General features: G+C 37.4%; 1 protein-coding gene across 3 annotated transcripts in view; it reads left to right on the top strand.

Annotated features, from left to right (window-relative positions):
* The window catches only part of TRIP11 (thyroid hormone receptor interactor 11), a 66,059-nt gene extending 47,419 nt beyond the window's left edge, over positions 1 to 18,640 (top strand). For 2 of the 3 annotated variants that reach the window (XM_047862053.1, XM_047862052.1), the window contains exons 17-21: positions 9,761 to 9,842; positions 10,651 to 10,765; positions 11,179 to 11,295; positions 12,599 to 12,743; positions 15,153 to 18,640. In XM_047862053.1, coding sequence (XP_047718009.1) covers positions 9,761 to 9,842; positions 10,651 to 10,765; positions 11,179 to 11,295; positions 12,599 to 12,743; positions 15,153 to 15,373 — 680 coding nt within the window. In that variant the 3' untranslated portion in view covers positions 15,374 to 18,640. Of the gene's footprint in view, positions 1 to 9,760; positions 9,843 to 10,650; positions 10,766 to 11,178; positions 11,296 to 11,578; positions 12,563 to 12,598; positions 12,744 to 15,152 lie in introns of those variants that run through there. The other variant, XM_047862054.1, reaches the window with a different exon arrangement.
* Positions 18,641 to 19,053: the final 413 nt, after the last annotated feature.

Here is a 19,053-nt window from a genome sequence, read left to right as displayed (position 1 = left end):
TTAAGACCGCATCCTCTTTTAGGTATCTACCTGAGTCATTTCCAGCAGATGATGGTAAGATTAAAGATTCTGTGTCTTACTGTAGTTGCTAAATAGTATGAGTCCCTGTGCTACTTAGGACTTGTTCAGACACTTACTTAAACTCCCAGTAGTAGAATATATCAGGTTCAGATTATATCTGACAAAGCTTGGGTGGCCTCGGTCCCTACTGATGTAAAAAGTTACAGTTACCATGCAGTCATGCAGTGTGAATGTGTAGGAACTTTGGACTCATTTTGTGTGGAGTAAATATTAGCTTCAGGAAAGCTCTGGTTATGCTTGAGGTCAGGCAGGTATTTGAGAGGTCAGGCAGGAGGCCAGTGTTGCACAGACGGGAAGGGGAGTGAAGAGACCGTTCTGTTGTGTCTTTAAGTCATTCTCGCCATTTACATCTTGCCTCTTCTTAACAGTCTGTTTTCTTTTATTACCTCAGTGCTTAATATTGCTTTTCTATCTGTAAACACAAATGTGATTTTATTTTCTCAAAGCTGCACTCTTGATTTGATAATATAAATAAGACCTTGATTGGCTTGGTTGTTTCAAAAGAATCACTGTATATTTTCTTTCATAGATCATTAAGTACTTTAAATGTTGATTGATGTTGTAATACTGTACTTTATTTTTAACACAAAACTTGGCCAGACAGCGAAAATATTTGCCAGGAGAAACAATTTTGAAAAAGACAGATTGACTTTTGTTGCAAGAAAGTACATAGAGACTTGAATTGTAGAAGCAAAGCATTGTTTTATTTCTAAACATCTGTAGACTGATGATTAGTTGATACGCAGTTTCAACATTTAAACAATATTGGGAAACTCACCTTAAAAGTGGTATTTTCCTCAAAATGCTTGGTTATGTTCTTGCTACCAGAGATGAGATGATTCATTCTGGTCAAACGTATGAAAAGGGAGCTATTACGTATAACACCAGTATGAAAGCAGCAGGTCTTTGATGATTTCAGTCGTTCTTAGAGTCACAACTGTTAGTGCTAGGTACTTGCAACAGTAGGTTTAGGTTCCGGGTATTTGCAGGCCTTGTGTGAAATGTATGAAATTGCCTTATCAGGCATTAAGTAATTAATGAGAACCGACGACTTGGCTTCATGTTAGATGCTGTGTGAGATGCTAGATAGGATCCTTTCTTCCAAGGAGTTTAGTTAAGTAACATGTAGCGTAGATGCAGAATAGGTTCACACAGTAAGACAGTGATGTGCTGCAGTGGTCATAAAAGAATGTGTATTTTCTTCTCTAAGAATCTCATTGAGGGTCAAGGGCATTCTGTGGAGGGAAGGATCTTGAGCAGAGCCCTAAACTAGTAGTAGGGTTTCACCCCCAAAATGTAAGAACGTCTCTCTCCCTTGCCCTCCTAGTGTGACCCCTTTCTCCATAAAATAACATTGAAAGGAAACCCTATGATCCTATAGGTGCTATATTTTCATAGAGAATGTTGGCTGGTAGAAGATCTATTGCTTTCCTTCTTTCTATAAATTGTTCTTTCAGCATTTTACCTGCAAGTGTTTTTGTTCAATACAGTTCCAAAGACTTACTTTGCACACCATCCTGTATTCCTGACTTTCAAACTTACGGCCCTGGTCCTCTGTGAAGCAAATAGGACGACAGTGTCTTTCATTAACTGTTCTGATCAGCGTTCAGAATTTCTGTGGAATTGTCAGACACGGGGAAGTGTGCACCTGGGGAAACCTAGACTACAGCTGAGCTATTAAAAGATCTGTGATCTTGCTGTATTTATGGCCAGATTTGACATTTTCCTTCTTTCACTTCTTGTTCTCCACCTTAATCCTTGAGATCAGTTCCTGCTTAAATGAAAAGATGGGATAGAGTTGAAGTAGAAAGCACAAAATAGTTCTTGTTTTGATAAGTTATTCAGAAGGATGGTGAATGTTACGATACATGAAGAAAAAGAAGTTTTCATAAGCAATACAAATTTAGATTCTAGCGTTGGAAATATCTTTTGGTATGTCTGCCTGTCTATGGCTGCGCCTTAAAGGACCCCGTAACTAAGTTTGTTTTGTTGGTGTCTGTTTTTTTAAAACTATCTTTTAGAGCACTTTTAGGTTTACAACAAAATCGAGAGGGAGGTATAGGCATTTCCCATGTAACCGTTTTCCCTCCATTATCAACATCACTCACCGGAACGGTACTTTTTGGGTTTATATACCAAGGATGAACCTACAGTGACACGTCATGATCACCCAAAGTCCTCAGTTTACCTTAAGGTTTACTCCCGGTGTTATGTATTCTATGTGTTATATATTCTAAGGGTTTGGGCAGATGTGTAATGAATTACGTCATGATAGTGTCAGAGGATTTGCGCTGCCTTAAAAGTCCTCTGTGCTCTCCACCTGTTCGTCTCTTTCCCCCTCCCTCTACCCTCACCTCTGGAAACCGCTGATCTTCTTACTGCCTCCATAGTTTTTGCCTTTTCCAGAAAATTATATATTTGGAAGCAGACAGTATGTAGCCCTTTCGGATTAGCTTCTTTCACTTAGTAATATGCATTTAAAGTTCCACCGTGTCTTTTCATAGTTTGAGAGCTCATTTGTTTTTAGCGCTGAATGATATTCCATTGTCTGGATGCACCACGGTTTATTTATCCACTCACCCACTGAATGAAGGATATCTTGGTTGTTTCCAAGTTTTAGCCATTATGAATAAAGATGCTATAAAGTTACGAGCGCAGGATTTTGTGTGGATGTAAGTTTTCAGCTCCTTTGTGTAAATACTGAGGAGTGTGGTTGCTGCAGCGTATGGTAAGAGCATGTCTAGTTTTGTAAGAAAGCGCCAGACTCTTGCAGAGTGGCCTCACCACTTTGCATCCCTGCCTCCTGCTCACTGGCGCCTGCTGTCGTCAGGGTTGCAGCATTTGGCCATTCTGACAGTGTGTGGTGATACCGTGTTATTTTCATTTGCATTTCCCTGAAGACGAATGATGTGGAACATCTTTTCATACGTTTATTTACCATCTATACATCTTCTTTGATGAGGTTGTCAAGGGTTTTGGTTCATTTAAAAAATTTTTTAGGAAATTTTGGTGACTGCTTTTGAAAAAATGTATAAGTTGAGAATGGAAAATTACAGTGTGTAGTTGTGTGGTTTTTTTTTTGAAGGAAATCTAAAAGAATGTATAAAATGAGTCCCAATAAACCTATTGTAATATGAAGCATAAAAATAGGTTTTAAAGCTACAAATATAAAAGAGATTTAAAATGTTTTTCATGGAACTACCTTTATGGTGCTAGATGGTAGAGTTTTTATTTTAAATAAAGACATTCCGTTTTCCAGGACATGATTTATACAAGAAAACATATAATGTCCTGTTGAACATAGGCCAAATACATTCCCAGACGCTTTGTTACCCAAACCTTTTGAGGGATTTCTTTATAGATGTTTTTGGCAGAAGTGGTGATTTTAGAGGAAACATATAAGAAATACCAGATGCAGTTTTCTGAATTGCCATAAATGGTTAAAAAATTATTTGTGATGATATAAACATCTGGGGGTATACTAGACAATGCCAAGATTTTAGTTAAGAAAAAAGTTAGTATCAATTAGGTAAATAAGCCCTTTTAAACTTAATGGTCATATTTTTAAATGTGTGTTTTATTAATTCTTCTAAGTACAAAGGGAAAAGTATATTGTGTAGAGATGAGAATGTTTTGAGTTAATGTGTTTTGTGTATTTTCCCTCATATGGATGGGGTAATTCAGAACATAAATCATGTATTCTTTTTTGTCCTGTGTTCTGGTCTTCCCAGATCCTCTCCCTTTCTAGAGAAAAATGAATCAGTCTCGCATTTACTTCTCAAAAATTCATTGTTTCCTGCTGTGTACCTGGCACCAGGATAGGCACTGGAGAGAGAAAGACAGGGGACTGGTACTTTCAGGAGGCTTATAGTCAGCCACGAAGGGGGAGGTTGCATGTAATCACAAATAGGCAACAGATTTCAAAAGGAAGGAACAATTCATACTACTTGATGATGGTAATGTGGAAGGGTGGAGAAGGTACAGTATACCGGACCTCACCTGAGTGACTAATAGGTACAGCTAAGCAGGCAGGAAGCTGGGGAAGAGCGTTCTAGACAGAGGGAGGAATTCATATACCTGAAACTGGCTGAAGATCTGGTGACCGGTAATGACCAAAGGGAAGGCGGAGGTGGAAGTGGGTAGTTAATGTGGAGAAACGAAACTGTAAGTGTGGATCACAAACACAACTTATAAACTGGGGGCCAAGTCATAATCACGTGAAAGCGCAAAGAGGACCAAGGAGAGACAGTGTTGAATCGGAGAGTTCCTCACGGAGGCTCCACCCGACTGTCGCCATGCAGGCATGTAGGCCGGTGCTGCCAAATCTCCGGCTCCTTCAAGAGACACTGGAAATGCAGACTTTTGTGTGAAATATTCCAGTTTTCTATGTGACACTGAATTTAAAACAACCTGTGTGGGCTGAAAAAGCATTTTTGGGGGCCAGATTGAGTCAGTGCTCATTTACAACAGGGAACTTTCAGAAACGGAGTTGAGGCTCAGTCTGCCGCTTAGCCTTTTGTCATTGTTTTCTATAGTGATGATGATACTCAGTAAGTGGCAACATTATTATCATGATTTTACTTTTCTCTGACAAAATTGCGGCCCGCCCTTTTGGGATTTGGCTAGTCTGTGTGAACCTTTTAAAGTGAAAATATGTAACTTGATTCACGGTATTGTCTTTTGAAAAACTTTTGTTTCGATATGGAAAAATGCAGTACAAATTACTTGAATTCGCACTGAAGGATTGAGGAAGGGGGGTAGAGGGGGAAAATAAATTTGATCTGGTTCCATTAAAGACGTTTATATAAAAAAATCTCTTAAATGCACATGGTAACTCTAATTTAATTGTACAAATAATCCAGGAGACCTCAATGTTGCTATTTCAGTGTAGTCCAGATTCTGATCTAGTGAAATTCAAATTAGTGAGGTTATACTGTATTAATAAAACTCTTTTCCTGTGAGTTCATTGCGAGGAAGTGGAATTTCAAAAATTACTTTTCATTCATCAGTGAGTGATTACAGTTATGGAATGAGAAAGCACTTGCCATGTACTCTATCTAGACCTTAAAATTCTATCATATGGTTGAAAAGAATGGAGTTAAAAGACAAAGCAGATGTAGTATGTCTCAACTTCACGTGTTAAATATAAGATTTCTTTAAAAAGTTTTCTTTGGTGTTATAAAGAAAATGATTGTATGTTAAGTTGACATTCTGTAATAAAAAGACCATCTAACTTCTAGCCTTTGCCTTAATTATATTTAATTAAATATTAAACAAAGAGGCTACGTTTCCTTATATTGAATTTCATGTATTAGATTTAAATTTATTTTTTAGGTAGTGTAGTGCAAGTAAGACACTAGACTCAGTTTATTTACCAACACACCTGTAAATGAAATAATCTAACATTTGTTTCTTCCTTCGCTTGGCTCCTTTGCCTTGGTTCAAAAAGAGGATAAGACAAAATGGAGGCAAAATTGTCGATGTTAATATAACCAAAGTGATACATTATTGGTATTGGTTAGGGGTAGGTTAAAAGATGGATTATTTTGTTATTTTAAGAAATCAGATGAATGAGTCCTAATGCTTTATATAGCACTTCACTGTTTAGAAAAGTCACATTTAATTAGTAGATTCAAAATCCTTTGAGATTAAGCATGCATATTTTACAAAATAGGCAACAAAGTCTGGCCCCGGTGACAGGACCGTGGTTCCTATCCAGGTCTTATTACAGGACCGTGATTCATATATTCTCCTGACCTTCAAGTCCTGTTCCAATCACTTTTCTCAGTCAGGTGACTGTTAAAAAGTCTGACTTGAGTCTTGTCCAAGAGAGCTAAGTCATGCAATAGCCAAATGACTTTGTAAGGAGTGTGACTTAATTTTACGATGTGCTGTGAAGATAGTATTACAGTGCAGTGTTACTCATCACAAATAAAATGTAAAGTTACAATGAGCCGATTTGTTGTAGTCAGTTACATTTTGTGTTCAATTTTGATGGTCAGTCAAGTGATGAAGACCATGGTGTCCTCTCTAGGCATTCACAGAGAAGAGGCTGTGATCTGGCAGGTTTGAGGATCTCCTATACTTAGAGTAATTCTTCCCCTAAACTAGACTAATCTCACTTGCTTTATTGCTCAACTCTCAAGTGTATCCCCCTGCCTTTTTTTTTATTATTATTATTATTGTTTTCAACTTCCAAAGAATTATTTTGGCATGTTAGATTATTTCACAGGGATATTATATTTGGCTAAAAACCCATTTCTGAATAACCGTTATTTTGTCTGCCCATATAAATACAGTTCTGATTTCAAATTGTGGTTTGAATTAGTGTTCAGTTTTTGTGGAGAAGTCTTCGGGATCTCTGATGGGAGGAAAATAAGGGTGCCTCGAGAAAGAGAGAAGTCCATAGGGGCCTTTGAAGTCGGTATTGCCTTTCTGTCGTAAACCTTTCCTAGTTCATACGGTTCTTCCAAGCCCTCCCCCAAAATTCTGAGGGTCTTTTCCTAGACTTAAATACCAGAATACATTGAAAGTACTACATGAGTTTGAACCGTTCCAGGCGTGCCTGCAAGCATATGCAGGGTTATCAATTCTGTCACATTAGTTTAGGACTAACTTAATATTCTGATGAGTTTGAGAAATTTTTACCCTATTATTTTGGCCATGAGGATGTTATGACCCTACCATTCAGAACAGAGATTTTAATCAGAATTATAACCATTCTTGATGAATTTTCATCAAGAAAATATTTTTGATTTGAACTTTATTAAGACAGATTTCTTGATCTGTTTTTTATAGAGCAAGGTTAAATTTTTCTAATTTTACTAAAATTTTAATCAGAATCAATGCTTTGTGCATATTACTCTGAAGATGTCTGTCGTTCAGTTTTATCTTTCTTTTGTTTTTTTAATAAGAGACGATATACTATAGTGGTTATATCCTGGTTATGCTCCAAAGCAGTGCTATCCAATAAAAATATAATGCAAGCCACATGTATAATTTAATAATGTTTAGTAGCCAGGTGAAGTTGATTTTAGCAACATAATTTATATATCCCAGTATATCCAGAATATTATAATTTTGATATATAATCAATATAAAAAATCCTTAATTTTAGAAAAAGTTAGATAGGAGAAGGGAAATATGAGAGACGAGAAAGGTGGAGGTAAGCTTGACCTCTGGTTTTCTGCTACCTTTCCATAGTGGGGGAGGGTGAAACAGAAGACTGTGCTCATTGTTACTCTGGCTCTTGCTTTAGCTCATGAGTGGGATGATAGATTCAGAACATTGACACGAGATTAGTTTACTTACTGTTCATAGTTGAGAATTCTATTTACATTCAGAATGCAGTGTTAGGGCCCAAAGAGTACCATGTGTTCATTGTATATATGTGCCTGTTGAGAATCCAAAATCTTTTACTGACTCAAACTTTAATAATAATCTTGTTCTCCCTCTCCCTCTCCCTCTCCCTCTCCCTCTCCCTCTCCCTCTCCCTCTCCCTCTCCCTCTCCCTCTCCCTCTCCCTCTCCCTCTCCCTCTCCCTCTCCGTCTCCCTCTCCCTCTCCCTCTCCCTCTCCCTCGTTTTAATGTCCAAGCTTAAATTCCTTACTGGTAAGACAGGAAAGGAAACGTTTGTAGTAGATTTTCCGAACACAAACTTTGCTTTTATAATATGGTTATGGCAACCATCTCTATTTTGGTAAAGTTAGCCTATTATATGAATTACATTTTGCAATTTAGATTTTTGCAATTTAGAAGGACCACAAGCCATTGCAAACAGTTAAACTGAACATTTTTGTATATGCGTTTAGTACTCTAAATCAGAACATTAGGCATTGTGCAAGGCAGAATGAAAACATAAAGCAGATGGACCTGGCCTAATCTGTAGGGTTCAGATGAAACTTTGAGGAAGTGACCCTAGGACCTTAGATATGGAGGTGCTGATGGAAAAGAGCTTTTCAAGTAGAAGAAAAAACATCGGTAGAGGTTGCATAGTTGGAATTGAGAGTCTGGAAGTAAACCGTACTTTTATGATCAATTGGTTTTCAACAAGGGTGCCAAAAGAATAGTTTTTCAACATACGGTGCTGGAACAACCGGATGTCCACATGCACAAGAACAAAATCAATCCCTTACCTCACACCGTGCGTGAGAATTAACTCAGCATGCATTACAGACCTGCATTTTAAAGTCACAATTATAACATTAACAAAAAGGGGGGGGGGTGCCTGGGTGGCTCAGTCGGTTAAGCGTCCGACTTCGGCTCAGGTCATGATCTCACAGTCCGTGAGTTCGGGCCCCGCGTCGGGCTCTGTGCTGACAGCTCAGAGCCTGGAGCCTGCTTCGGATTCTGTGTCTCCCTCTCTCTCTGCCCCTCTCCTGCTCATGCTCTGCCTCTCTCTCTCTCAAAAATAAGTAAAAACATTTAGAAAAAAATAAAGTCACAATTATAAAACTCTCAGAAGAAAACATAGGAGTAAATCTTTGTGATGTTAAATTAGGCATTGATTTCTTAGATGTGACTCTAAAAGCACAAATAACAAAAGAAAAAATAAATTGGACTTCGTCAAAATTGACAACTCTGGTAAATAAAAGGATGCCATCAAGAAAGCAAAATGACATCCCATGGAATGGGTGAAAATATTTACAAGTTCTGTATCTGACAAGGGACTTGTATCCAGCTACTACCTGGAAAATGCAGCATAATTCAAAGAGTAGGTTTGTGGAAAGAGATCGGAGTCCAGTGTTTGGATTGGAGTGTTTCTCGATTCGAAAAGTAGAGCTCTGCTGCAAAGCAGTCGCCTCTTCATTTCTTTCAGATCCAAACTTGTCATCTAACTTGGATAGGCATCTCCTTCAGCTCAAACTCTCCATATCTCAGGTGGCAGGTATCAACACCCCATGGGCGTGGCCGAGCGTTCCTTAGTCTGGGGATCGTTGGCCCCATGGCACGGCCGGATATATGAACAGGGTACTCTTGTTGTAATTCTAGACTTTGCCTATAATACTGCTTGGATTCCAGCTGTTTCACCAAGATTTTACAGATTTTGCTTCCTTTTTAAATAAATGAGAATTATAAAGTAGTCCAGCATCCTTCTGAATTAGTCGTATAAGCTACAGTCATCTTGATTAGTGTGTTAGAACCAGTGATCTGAATTGTATTTTGCAAGTTCTGTGCCTCAGAATACTTTGTCCTAGGAGCTGCATCCGAGCCATGCTCTTAGTTGTGTTAAATACTCTTCTTAGCTCACCAGAAACCAGTCCAGCCAGGAAAATGGAAAAAGGAAAATCTAAAATTGTCCTTTCCATTTCTTCCCATTAAAGAGTGGCTCTGGAAATGTTTTATACAAGGAAGCAGTGGTGAAAAATCTCTTTTTTGCTATTAAGTTTCTGAAGAGAATGAAACCCCTTTTTTTGGTTTTTAAATTTTCTATTAAACAATTGATTTGGGGGGGCAGATAAACCATGTGAATTAGTGCATACTCTGGCTGCTAGGTAATTTCTATACCAGAAAGCCTAGTTTCCTGAACCAAGAAGAGATGGAAATAATTGAATGTCACTAATTAGAGTAAGTGTATGTGTGCAGATTTTGCAGGAAAGATGTTATAAACCTCATTATATATTCATCCAGGCTATTTTAATCCGTTAACGACTCTCTTTATTCACATGTTTTAAAACAGATGAGCTCCGACAAGAAATGCTGGACGATGTACAAAAGAAATTGATGAACTTAGTCAACAGCACAGAAGGAAAAGTGGACAAGTATGCTCTATTAACTTTTATGTATCTTATGGAGATTACCTTTATGGTGAAAATAGCTTCTACATGTAGATGTTTATATGTGGTTAAGTTTTTTAAAAGCCTTTTCTTGTATGGTGATGAGATGTAAGTCATTTTCATGAGGAGTCAGTAGAATAACTTCACTTCTCTTGGTTTTTAAAGACTTCTCCCAGCTCAAATTACTTTTCTCGAAACCATATGGAAGAGTTAAAACACCACCATAATATGAAGCACTTAGAAAATAGAAAGTTTTATTCTTATCATTCTTTTTAGTTCTCTTTAGCTGTCCTTAAATAAACATACCTTGTCTGAAACCTAGGTATATATGTAACATGTCATTAATGTTTTAAAGATTTAGATATTATTAGCAAATTTTTAATAAACGTGAGTGGGGAGGTATAAGCGTAACTGTTAAGCACAAGGAGTGTCGTCACCACTTAAGGTGGGGAGGGAGAAATCCTAAGTATCTTACCGTAGAGCCCAGATAGGCACCGAAAGTTACTTACCTAGGCGCTGTCTCAGTTGATTGATTTATTTGTCAGAGAAAATGAGTGGGTAATAAATGATGTTTTAAAAGGTATCCGTTTTTTAGGTTGTTGGAAATATTCTCCGTTAGACTTGTCAAGATTTTTTTTTAAGTACTTTAAAACGTTTTATCGTTTAGTGTTTTTTGTAACAATTGCTTAAGTATAATTAAATATTCATATGTTTAGTGTTTATTGTTTGGGTACACTAAGTATTAGGATAAGTGTTGAGTTAGCTTGAGCTGTTTCTGCCTTTATTTTCACAGAGTCCTAATGAGAAACCTCTTCATTGGACATTTCCATACACCAAAACATCAGCGCCATGAGGTGTTACGATTAATGGGAAGCATCCTGGGTATCAAGAGGGAGGAAATGGAGCAGGTAACCAAACAATTGGAAGTCATTCTGAATATATTCATAATTCACATAGTGGCATCATTTAAAATTATCTTCTTTACTCAATATTATGTAACTTTTCATTTTTCTCAGTAACGTGCAAATGGAACCGTTTCATACTATAGTGAAGAGGTGAATTTGTTCAGTTTGTATAGTGTTAGTTCCGTAACTACGTCTCCTATCCGAGGGCTGAAATTTTGAGACATGGCAGTCCTCAACTTTTACTTGAGATAGTGCTTGGGATGACATTTTATTGTATTGGTAGCCTCTCTCAATAGGAAACATTTACTAGGAATTGGACTTGAAAAGCATAGTTCGCTACCATCTGAAGTCATGTAAAAATAGTTTTTTCTTTTCTTGTATTGATAACATTTTTCTGTTTGAAAATAATCTTTCAGTTGCTTCATGAAGATCAGGGTGGTGTTACCAGGTGGATGACTGGATGGCTTGGAGGAGGATCCAAAAGCGTCCCCAACACACCTCTGAGACCAAATCAGCAATCTGTGCTTAACAGTGTAAGAGCCAATTTTATTCTTGCTGAATATGAGTGGTGCAGTGATTGTACATCACATTCATTCGCAAAAAACAGATTTCTTTTTTCCATTATTTTATTATACAGACCTTTGATTTTGGAATTGTGGAAACTGAGATCTCCAGAGAGATTAGCTTAAGGATCATAAGCCAGTTTAAAGAATTTTATTGCATATATGTTTCGTTTTAACTTTTTATTTATATGGTACTTTTATTTTTCAAAGTACTAAGTATTTTTTTTCTTTGTATTTGATCATGCTGCTATAGGCACACAGCCATTTGTCTTGCTACTAAATGACGAGATTCTTAAAGACAGAGGCTATGCATGTTTGTGTCCACCTAGTCCTTGAACACTTACTACCGAGCACCTGCTCTGTACCAGACTGTTCTCAGCTTGGGGGATGCACCAGCAAACCAGAAGACAAAGCACCTCCCCTCAACAGATCTACATCTTGGCAGGAGGAGGCATTAATAAACATGAAAACATAGTGCCTACTGGTCTTCATGAATATTGATAAATTGAATAGCTCGGGCTGCCCGGCTGGCTTAGAGCATGCAACTCTTCGTCTCAGGGTCATGGGTTTGAGCCCCACGTTGGGCATAGAGAGTACTTAACTAAACAAAAACTAAAAAAATTTAAAAATAAAAACAATAAATTGAGTAGTAGCTCTGTGAATCAGAATGTGGAGTTTTCTTATTTTACTTTGTTTTTTAATAAAGAGGAAACTGATGCTAGGTGATATACCCAGAGTTGGTTGAAGATAAACAATACCCTATTTTAAGTTGGATGGCATAAAGTTTGTTTTAAAGGAAAAGTCTACAACTACATTGTGTTAATCTGATAATCTTACTGGTGAGCTGCTGCTGTGTATTCATCGATTGGATGTTACTTTAGAAAAATATGACTATTTAATACTGTTTTCCATCAATATAGTGTTTCATGTCCATGTAAACAGTTATTAAAATGATTTAAGGCTTGATGTCTGAAGTGCCATCGGGTAGCTAATTATGACTGTGAGGTTGGTAACAAGTGTTTGATCAAACATCATTGATTACATTGCTAAAGATCTTAATTGATCTGTAACTAAAGCGCTAGTAGTTTTATTTGTTCATATAAACAATTGTTTCATTAATTGTTCATATTACTTACAAAAAAATGATTCAGAAGGCATGATTTGTTTTTTGATATTTGGAGTAGCTGGTACATTTTCTTAATTGTAGAAATATAATATATAATATATGTAATTTATAATATCTGCCTAATTAACCCAAATACTGTTTCCTTAGTCTTTTTCAGAACTTTTTGTTAAATTTCTAGAAACAGAATCTCACCCATCTGTTCCACCACCAAAGCTTTCTGTTCATGATCTGAAACCTCTGGATTCACCAGGAAGGAGAAAGGCAGTTACAAATGTGCCAGAAAGTTTTAAAGGTAAAACCAGATACTTACTTAGTTTTTCTACAGTTTAAAAAATTGAATGTTTAACATATAATTATGGTTTATAGTGATATTAACTAAATTTTTAGTGTTTCTGAAAATGTACAGTGACTTCTCCCAACATTCCAGTAAGGCATTAGATTTTGCTTCATATTTCTTACAGCAATCTGATGCTTAATTGGCTTGGATTAGCTTAAACAATGTGGAGTATTTTTCTTTTGTATATTGCAATAATTCTTCTCTCTGCATAAGCCACTTTGAATTCTTCTTGGAAGTGCTGGTGAACTGGTAGAGAACTTGGAAGAGCTGGTGAAACCTTTGCTTGGTCACCTGTTTTTCCTTCCTACTAAGGATACTTATTGCTAAATTAGAGTTAAAAGTGTAGTTTATAGTTAAAGATTTTTTTCCCTGTGGACATCTAAATGTTACACTCAATAACCAAACCGTGGTATGTTAATAATATTTATAAGAGCAGTACAGTAATGTACTGAAAGTACAATGTATTGTATTGAAATGTATTCTTTTTTTTTTTTTAATTTTTTTTTCAACGTGTATTTATTTTTGGGGGGACAGAGAGAGACAGAGCATGAACAGGGGAGGGGCAGAGAGAGAGGGAGACACAGAATCAGAAACAGGCTCCAGGCTCTGAGCCATCAGCCCAGAGCCCGACGCGGGGCTCGAACTCACGGACGGCGAGATCGTGACCTGGCTGAAGTCGGACGCTTAACCGACTGCGCCACCCAGGCGCCCCTGAAATGTATTCTTATGTGTTGAATGTATTGAAAGTATTCTTTAGTGTTAAACGGTCTGCCTAGAAGCAAATGGTCTGGTGGTTGTATGATCTGTATGCATAGCTTTCTATCCCACTAGGTCATAAGGGTCTTATTTATATTTATATCCCTATTTTGGCATGCATGAAATTTTCTTGAAAATGAAGTATAATCCATTAGACTATAAACAGATTCTTGATTAGAAAGTCTCTCTTTTATCTGAAGTCTACATATTTTAATACAGACTAACTTGTTTGCTAGTTGGACTATAAAGGTGTGTGTTATTATATACCCAAGTTCATATCACATCAGATACGTAAATTTGAATAAAATATTAAAGAATTTATATTCTGAAATTCAAAACAAATTGCCTTAAGTCATTTAGCTGACTGTTTCTATTTTCCTGAACTTTGATAAAAAGAGAAATGGTAAAATCTGTTTTGAGAAAAGGTTTGGCTACTAAATTTAGTGAGAAGTCATCAAGACCTTACAAAAAATGCTTTCTGCCTGCTACACTAGGTTGTAGTGTCTTCACGTGGATTCCAAAATTCATTGCGGCAAGATCTCCTGCTCCCTGCTCTGCCCCTCCCTCTCCTCCTCTTTCTTTCTCTCCTCCTCTCCACTTACCAGGCTATGTTCCCAGCTTGGTTTGGATCGATCAGAGACCAAAGCTAGTGATGTTCTGAGCTGGTATAGGGTTTGCATTTAAAGAAAAGCAAGACTACTCTTTAATCCTGGATTCAGAAGTATGTGGCAAGGGTCAGAGCTTACTCAGGGGCACCGGAAGCTTTTCCAGAGTTTGGAAAGCTGTCATTCACACGGAAGTAAAGCTTGGAGACCCAGGCTACTTGATGATAAGTTGATTTGATGAATTTGTCTCAATGCTTTCTTTGTTCTAGAGGTTACTCTTCATTTGAGTTTCCCATTGCTGAGTGGTGCTTGTCTTTTAACAGTGACGTGGTTAGCGGTCTCGGGTAACAAAGCGGAATTCTGTCCACCAAGACATCAGGGCATAAACAAATACCTCTTCCCATAAAAACTAGTTTCAGCCTAACTTTATAGAGAAATAATCTAAGGAAGAATTGTTTCAAACCTTTGAATGTTAAAAAGAGGAGGATCAGGTAACATAATGTATATCTTGTTTTTCTTTGGGTAAATTAATGTCAGATCTAATTGTTACCACTGTGGTGTTGGTGCCAGTTTTTTTCATGGCCTTCATAATTATTGGGGGAAAACAAGTTCTCAAGTCTGTCATCTTTATGGTAAGTAGTTACAAAATTTGCGTGCATCGTAACATAGAAAACGCCCTCTAAAAGGCAGTTCTTAAAGGAAATGAAGTTTATCAGTTATATAAGTGGTATTTAAGTGTCAAACAACAATGTTAATGCGTTTCATAAAGTATTAGCTGTATATATAGGTATTCCTATCCCTTCCCTGTTCTTTGTCCGTTCATCTCTCTTGCTGTTTGTCTTCTTTCACCCTCTATGTGTCGTAGACTCTGCTTAGCAGATCCAGAACCCAGCAGCGTAAGAATTAAATTTATTTGGGGGCCCAATCTAGGAACCGAGAACACATGTACACCGTTAACCAAATCACATATAGGCGACTAAACAGCTTGTGTTTTATCATGTAGATGGCACAGAATCTAGATCTGGTAGAAGAACAGATGTGAATCCATTCCTGGCTCCCCGCTCTGCGGCTGTGCCTCTGATGAACCCGGCGGGACTTGGACCTGGTGGGCCTGGGCATCTGCTCCTGAAACCCATCTCCGATGTGTTGCCCACGTTTACACCCTTGCCAGTGTCACCCGACAACAGTGCTGGAGTTGTGTTGAAAGACCTTTTAAAGCAGTAGATGATTCCCAAGCCAGAGACAAACACGTGGCACTTTAAAGAAACCATGAACACTACGTGTGTGTACTTTATCACAAAGTGGCCTTTTGGAGAAAGTCATGTAATTGTTCGCAGTTGTATATTCTCTAAACTTAATAAAAATATTCTTATTGCTTTTAGAAATTGCAGGTGTCCCAGGAGGAAGTGTTTGCTATAATACATGCTGTTTTCCTTCTCTGATTTGACCTTTAATTTAAGCTAGAAACATTTTATTTTTTAATTTACAAATAATAAAAAAGATAAAGATAAAAATTTCTAGTAGCTTATATCAGCTCTTTCCTTCTTCCTATGATTTTCAAGCTCATTTAAGTTAGAGACGCATGGTCTATCTTTTAAAGATAATCAAGAGACTTAGAAAAAGAAGAAGCAGCAGAAGAAAATAAGTAGCGGCTTTTCTGTAAGTGCTGAAACATATATTCATCTTGAGAGGGCTCTGTGTCGACAGGCCAGCAACACGGTTGTCCCTGGGAGGTTGTAGGTGTCCTGAGGTGGAATGTGTGTTTGTTTGGTTCTATGCAATTTTATCCCAGGTGTAGATTGACGTGATCACCACTACAGTACAGAGACCAGATAGTTTCATCAGGGGTCTCTCGTGCTGCCCCGCGATGTTTTATAATCGTGGCCACCTCCTTCCCTACGCACATCCCCTCCCAACCCCTGGCAACCACCGACCGCTCTCCAGCTCTGTAACTTTGGCACGTCGGGAGGGCTGTGTAAATGGACTCCTGCGGTATGTTGTTACCTTTGACATCGGCTTTTTTCACTCCGCGCACTTCCCTTGAGACCCATCCAGGTTGTTGCCCGTATGGGTAATTTGTTCCTTTTTGACATGAGTACATACTGCGGAGATAGGATTTAGTTTTATGAGCCAAGGTATCCTCTTAAAACCGTTTCCTCACACACAGACACACAACTTTCATGTGAGTGTTAAGTCACATGGCTGCATTTAGGTACCTATAATTAGCAATATCACTAAACATGATACCTCCTGCCTCTGTCCGAGGTGTGAAGGGAGAGGGGTACGCAGATCCAGTAGTTCTCCATTGTCCTCTCACCCTCACGGTCACTGAAGGTAGTGACGTCACTGCAGCAACACCAGCACCAGGTGTTTGGAACTTAAGAGTAAGGGAGTAGGTCTTTAATTTTTTATAAACCCGTCATAAGATTCAGTCCCTGACTTGGAACTTAATTATATCAAGACGTTCATGTTTGTGTTAGTTGTTGAAGTTGTACATTTAAAGACATTTCTTGCAAATTTTGTACGTTTCAGTATGTCTTTAACATAGAAACATCTGTGTAACAAGGAAAGGTGAAAATAATACTAATCCAAATATGTAAATAGGCCTGGCTCTGGCCAGAGCTCAGTTTGATTGTTTGTAAATTTTGCTGTGATTAACTGTATACTTTGTGTACTGTATTTAGATTGGAAGATTGGAAGTCTTCGCGTACAGATGGGTAAAACTTGTTTCTCTGAAATGTGCAGTAGCTGAGACATTGCTGCTTCGGAACATCACCTGTCTCCTGAGCTAATGTATTTACACTGCCGTTCTTGATTTAGTATACTTTAAAGGAAGTTGTCGTCCAGGTTCTATGTTAGGACTGGGCGACTGCCTCTTGTCCGTTTTGCCCATTATTATTTCTTACGAAATTATTACCCTTGGGTTTTATATGATCTTTCCAAAGATACTTTCACTGGCCATCTTAAATTATTTGCTGCTTGCCATTGAAGTTTCATTTCAGTGTGGAGCATCTGAAATAAAAGTTTCTAAGTTAAAAGAAAAAAAAGACACATGATCCTTCATTTTGAAGAAACAGAACACGCAAAAAAGCTTTGTCTTTTAATTTGAAAAGGAGATGCATGGTGCATATTTAAATAACATATCATATTTTAAATGCCTTTTATGACATTTTGAGTATTTCCTTCCCTGCTCAAAACAGCCTGGCCTCCCACCCCTTGTTTAACGTAAGTTTGAAAGCTGTTATGGGTGGGTTGCATATCTAAACTTCACAGCATGACCTTACATGGCTGCTATTTAAATAAGTATGTGACCTTGTCCTCAAGCTGTAGTACCTAATGTTTCAGTTGTATCGCGGTTGAAACTATAGCTCACTGGTATGCATACTAAGTGTTTGTTGATCCAAAGCAGACTTAACTCATCCACTTTTCTGAAACGAAGTTGAGTCAGAGATGAACCATCTGCTCAAGGAATCTTCTTAGTAACCATACGATGATGAAGCCTATCATTCTAATGTTAGCAAGAGGCCATTGCTAACAGTATTTTTACTGCAATATTTTAACTACAGTAGTTTTATTGTTTACTTCTCTGTAAACTTACTAGAATTTGTGGTTGAATTTTGCTTTAGCTGCCAGGCTTTCACAACATTCCTAATGGTTTTCAGCCACTATAATACGGTAGAAAAGCCATCCAGCCATTGAATTTGATTTTAATAGAGTCCTGTATCATGGTTGGTCGAGTTTCAGTCCCTGCCATTATTGATGTTTAAAAGAAAAAAATAAAAAACCAAAGGAAATAAGACCAGAACAACAAAAACATGGAGAAGGAATGACTTTCTTAAAACTAGTGAATTCCAATTTCAGCTATCCCCTGCAAATAAAGCCTCCTGTGTATTTTAACCTTCTAATGGTTAACTGAAAGGGGGACAAAAGACTCAAAATACTTATCCAGTCAGTAGATGGAAAACAAACTATGTCTTCAGGGATAGGGAGTGATAAGAATTAGTGGGGAAGTGCCATATTGCGTCAAACTTAAAGCATTTGAATCTGATTTTTAAAGCTAACAAAGGTTTTCATATATCAAAGTACTGAAAACGTCTTCCATCAACGAAAATTATCTTTAATTTTGTAAATATCAAGTAAGTATAACTGATATTTATTTTCTATATTCCTATGGAAAAAGTAATGGTATTTTAATGTTCTGACATTTGTGATTATTTTCCAGTCTTTGCTTTTTAACTTATTAAGATTTCTCTAATTAAAATTGATAAGTTGTCTTTTGGTTTTTAGGGAAATATCTAAGTGTGGGAAATTTACAACCCAACCTTAATATTGGGTTGTGTTTTATAGAGCTAAAGTCAATGCATCTCTGAATTTCTCAGGAGCACTGCAAGGCAAAAAAAAAAAAAAAAAAAAAAAAATACTCCAAATAAAAATGATATATGTAAGTTGGCAATGTCTTTATCCACAATAAAAAATTTTTTTTTTAGCAAACAGCTGCTGACTTTTTCTTTAGAAGGGGGAGAAATGACTTACACATGTTGTTTATAGCAGCAGTTGATGAACTACGGAAGCTAATGTCTTCAAGTGTTCCCCGGATGTGGCTGTTAGGATACTATGTGAGCCTTGGAAATGTTAAGTATGAACAATTTAATAGATGCTGAGGATTTTGTGTGGAAAGGATCTGAGAGGTTTTAGCCAGCCTTTTAATTTTCTTTCAGAGGTAATCTGCTCATTCGGGGCTTGGTTTTTCTGCAAGATAATCAGTTATGTCTTCATTTTTCCTGAGATGCGGCACTTGAGTATTGTTAACTGTTCGTGTGATGGTAGTATTGGAAGAAGCGTGGCTTTTATTTATTTTTTAAGATTTTAAAAATTTAGGGGCGCCTGGGTGGCGCAGTCGGTTA

Source organism: Prionailurus viverrinus, chromosome B3 (assembly GCF_022837055.1).
Source record: "Prionailurus viverrinus isolate Anna chromosome B3, UM_Priviv_1.0, whole genome shotgun sequence".
Taxonomy (NCBI): Eukaryota; Metazoa; Chordata; class Mammalia; order Carnivora; family Felidae; genus Prionailurus; species Prionailurus viverrinus.
The sequence above is the reverse complement of the archived record's forward strand: the minus strand, read 5'-3'. Positions and strand labels throughout refer to the sequence as shown.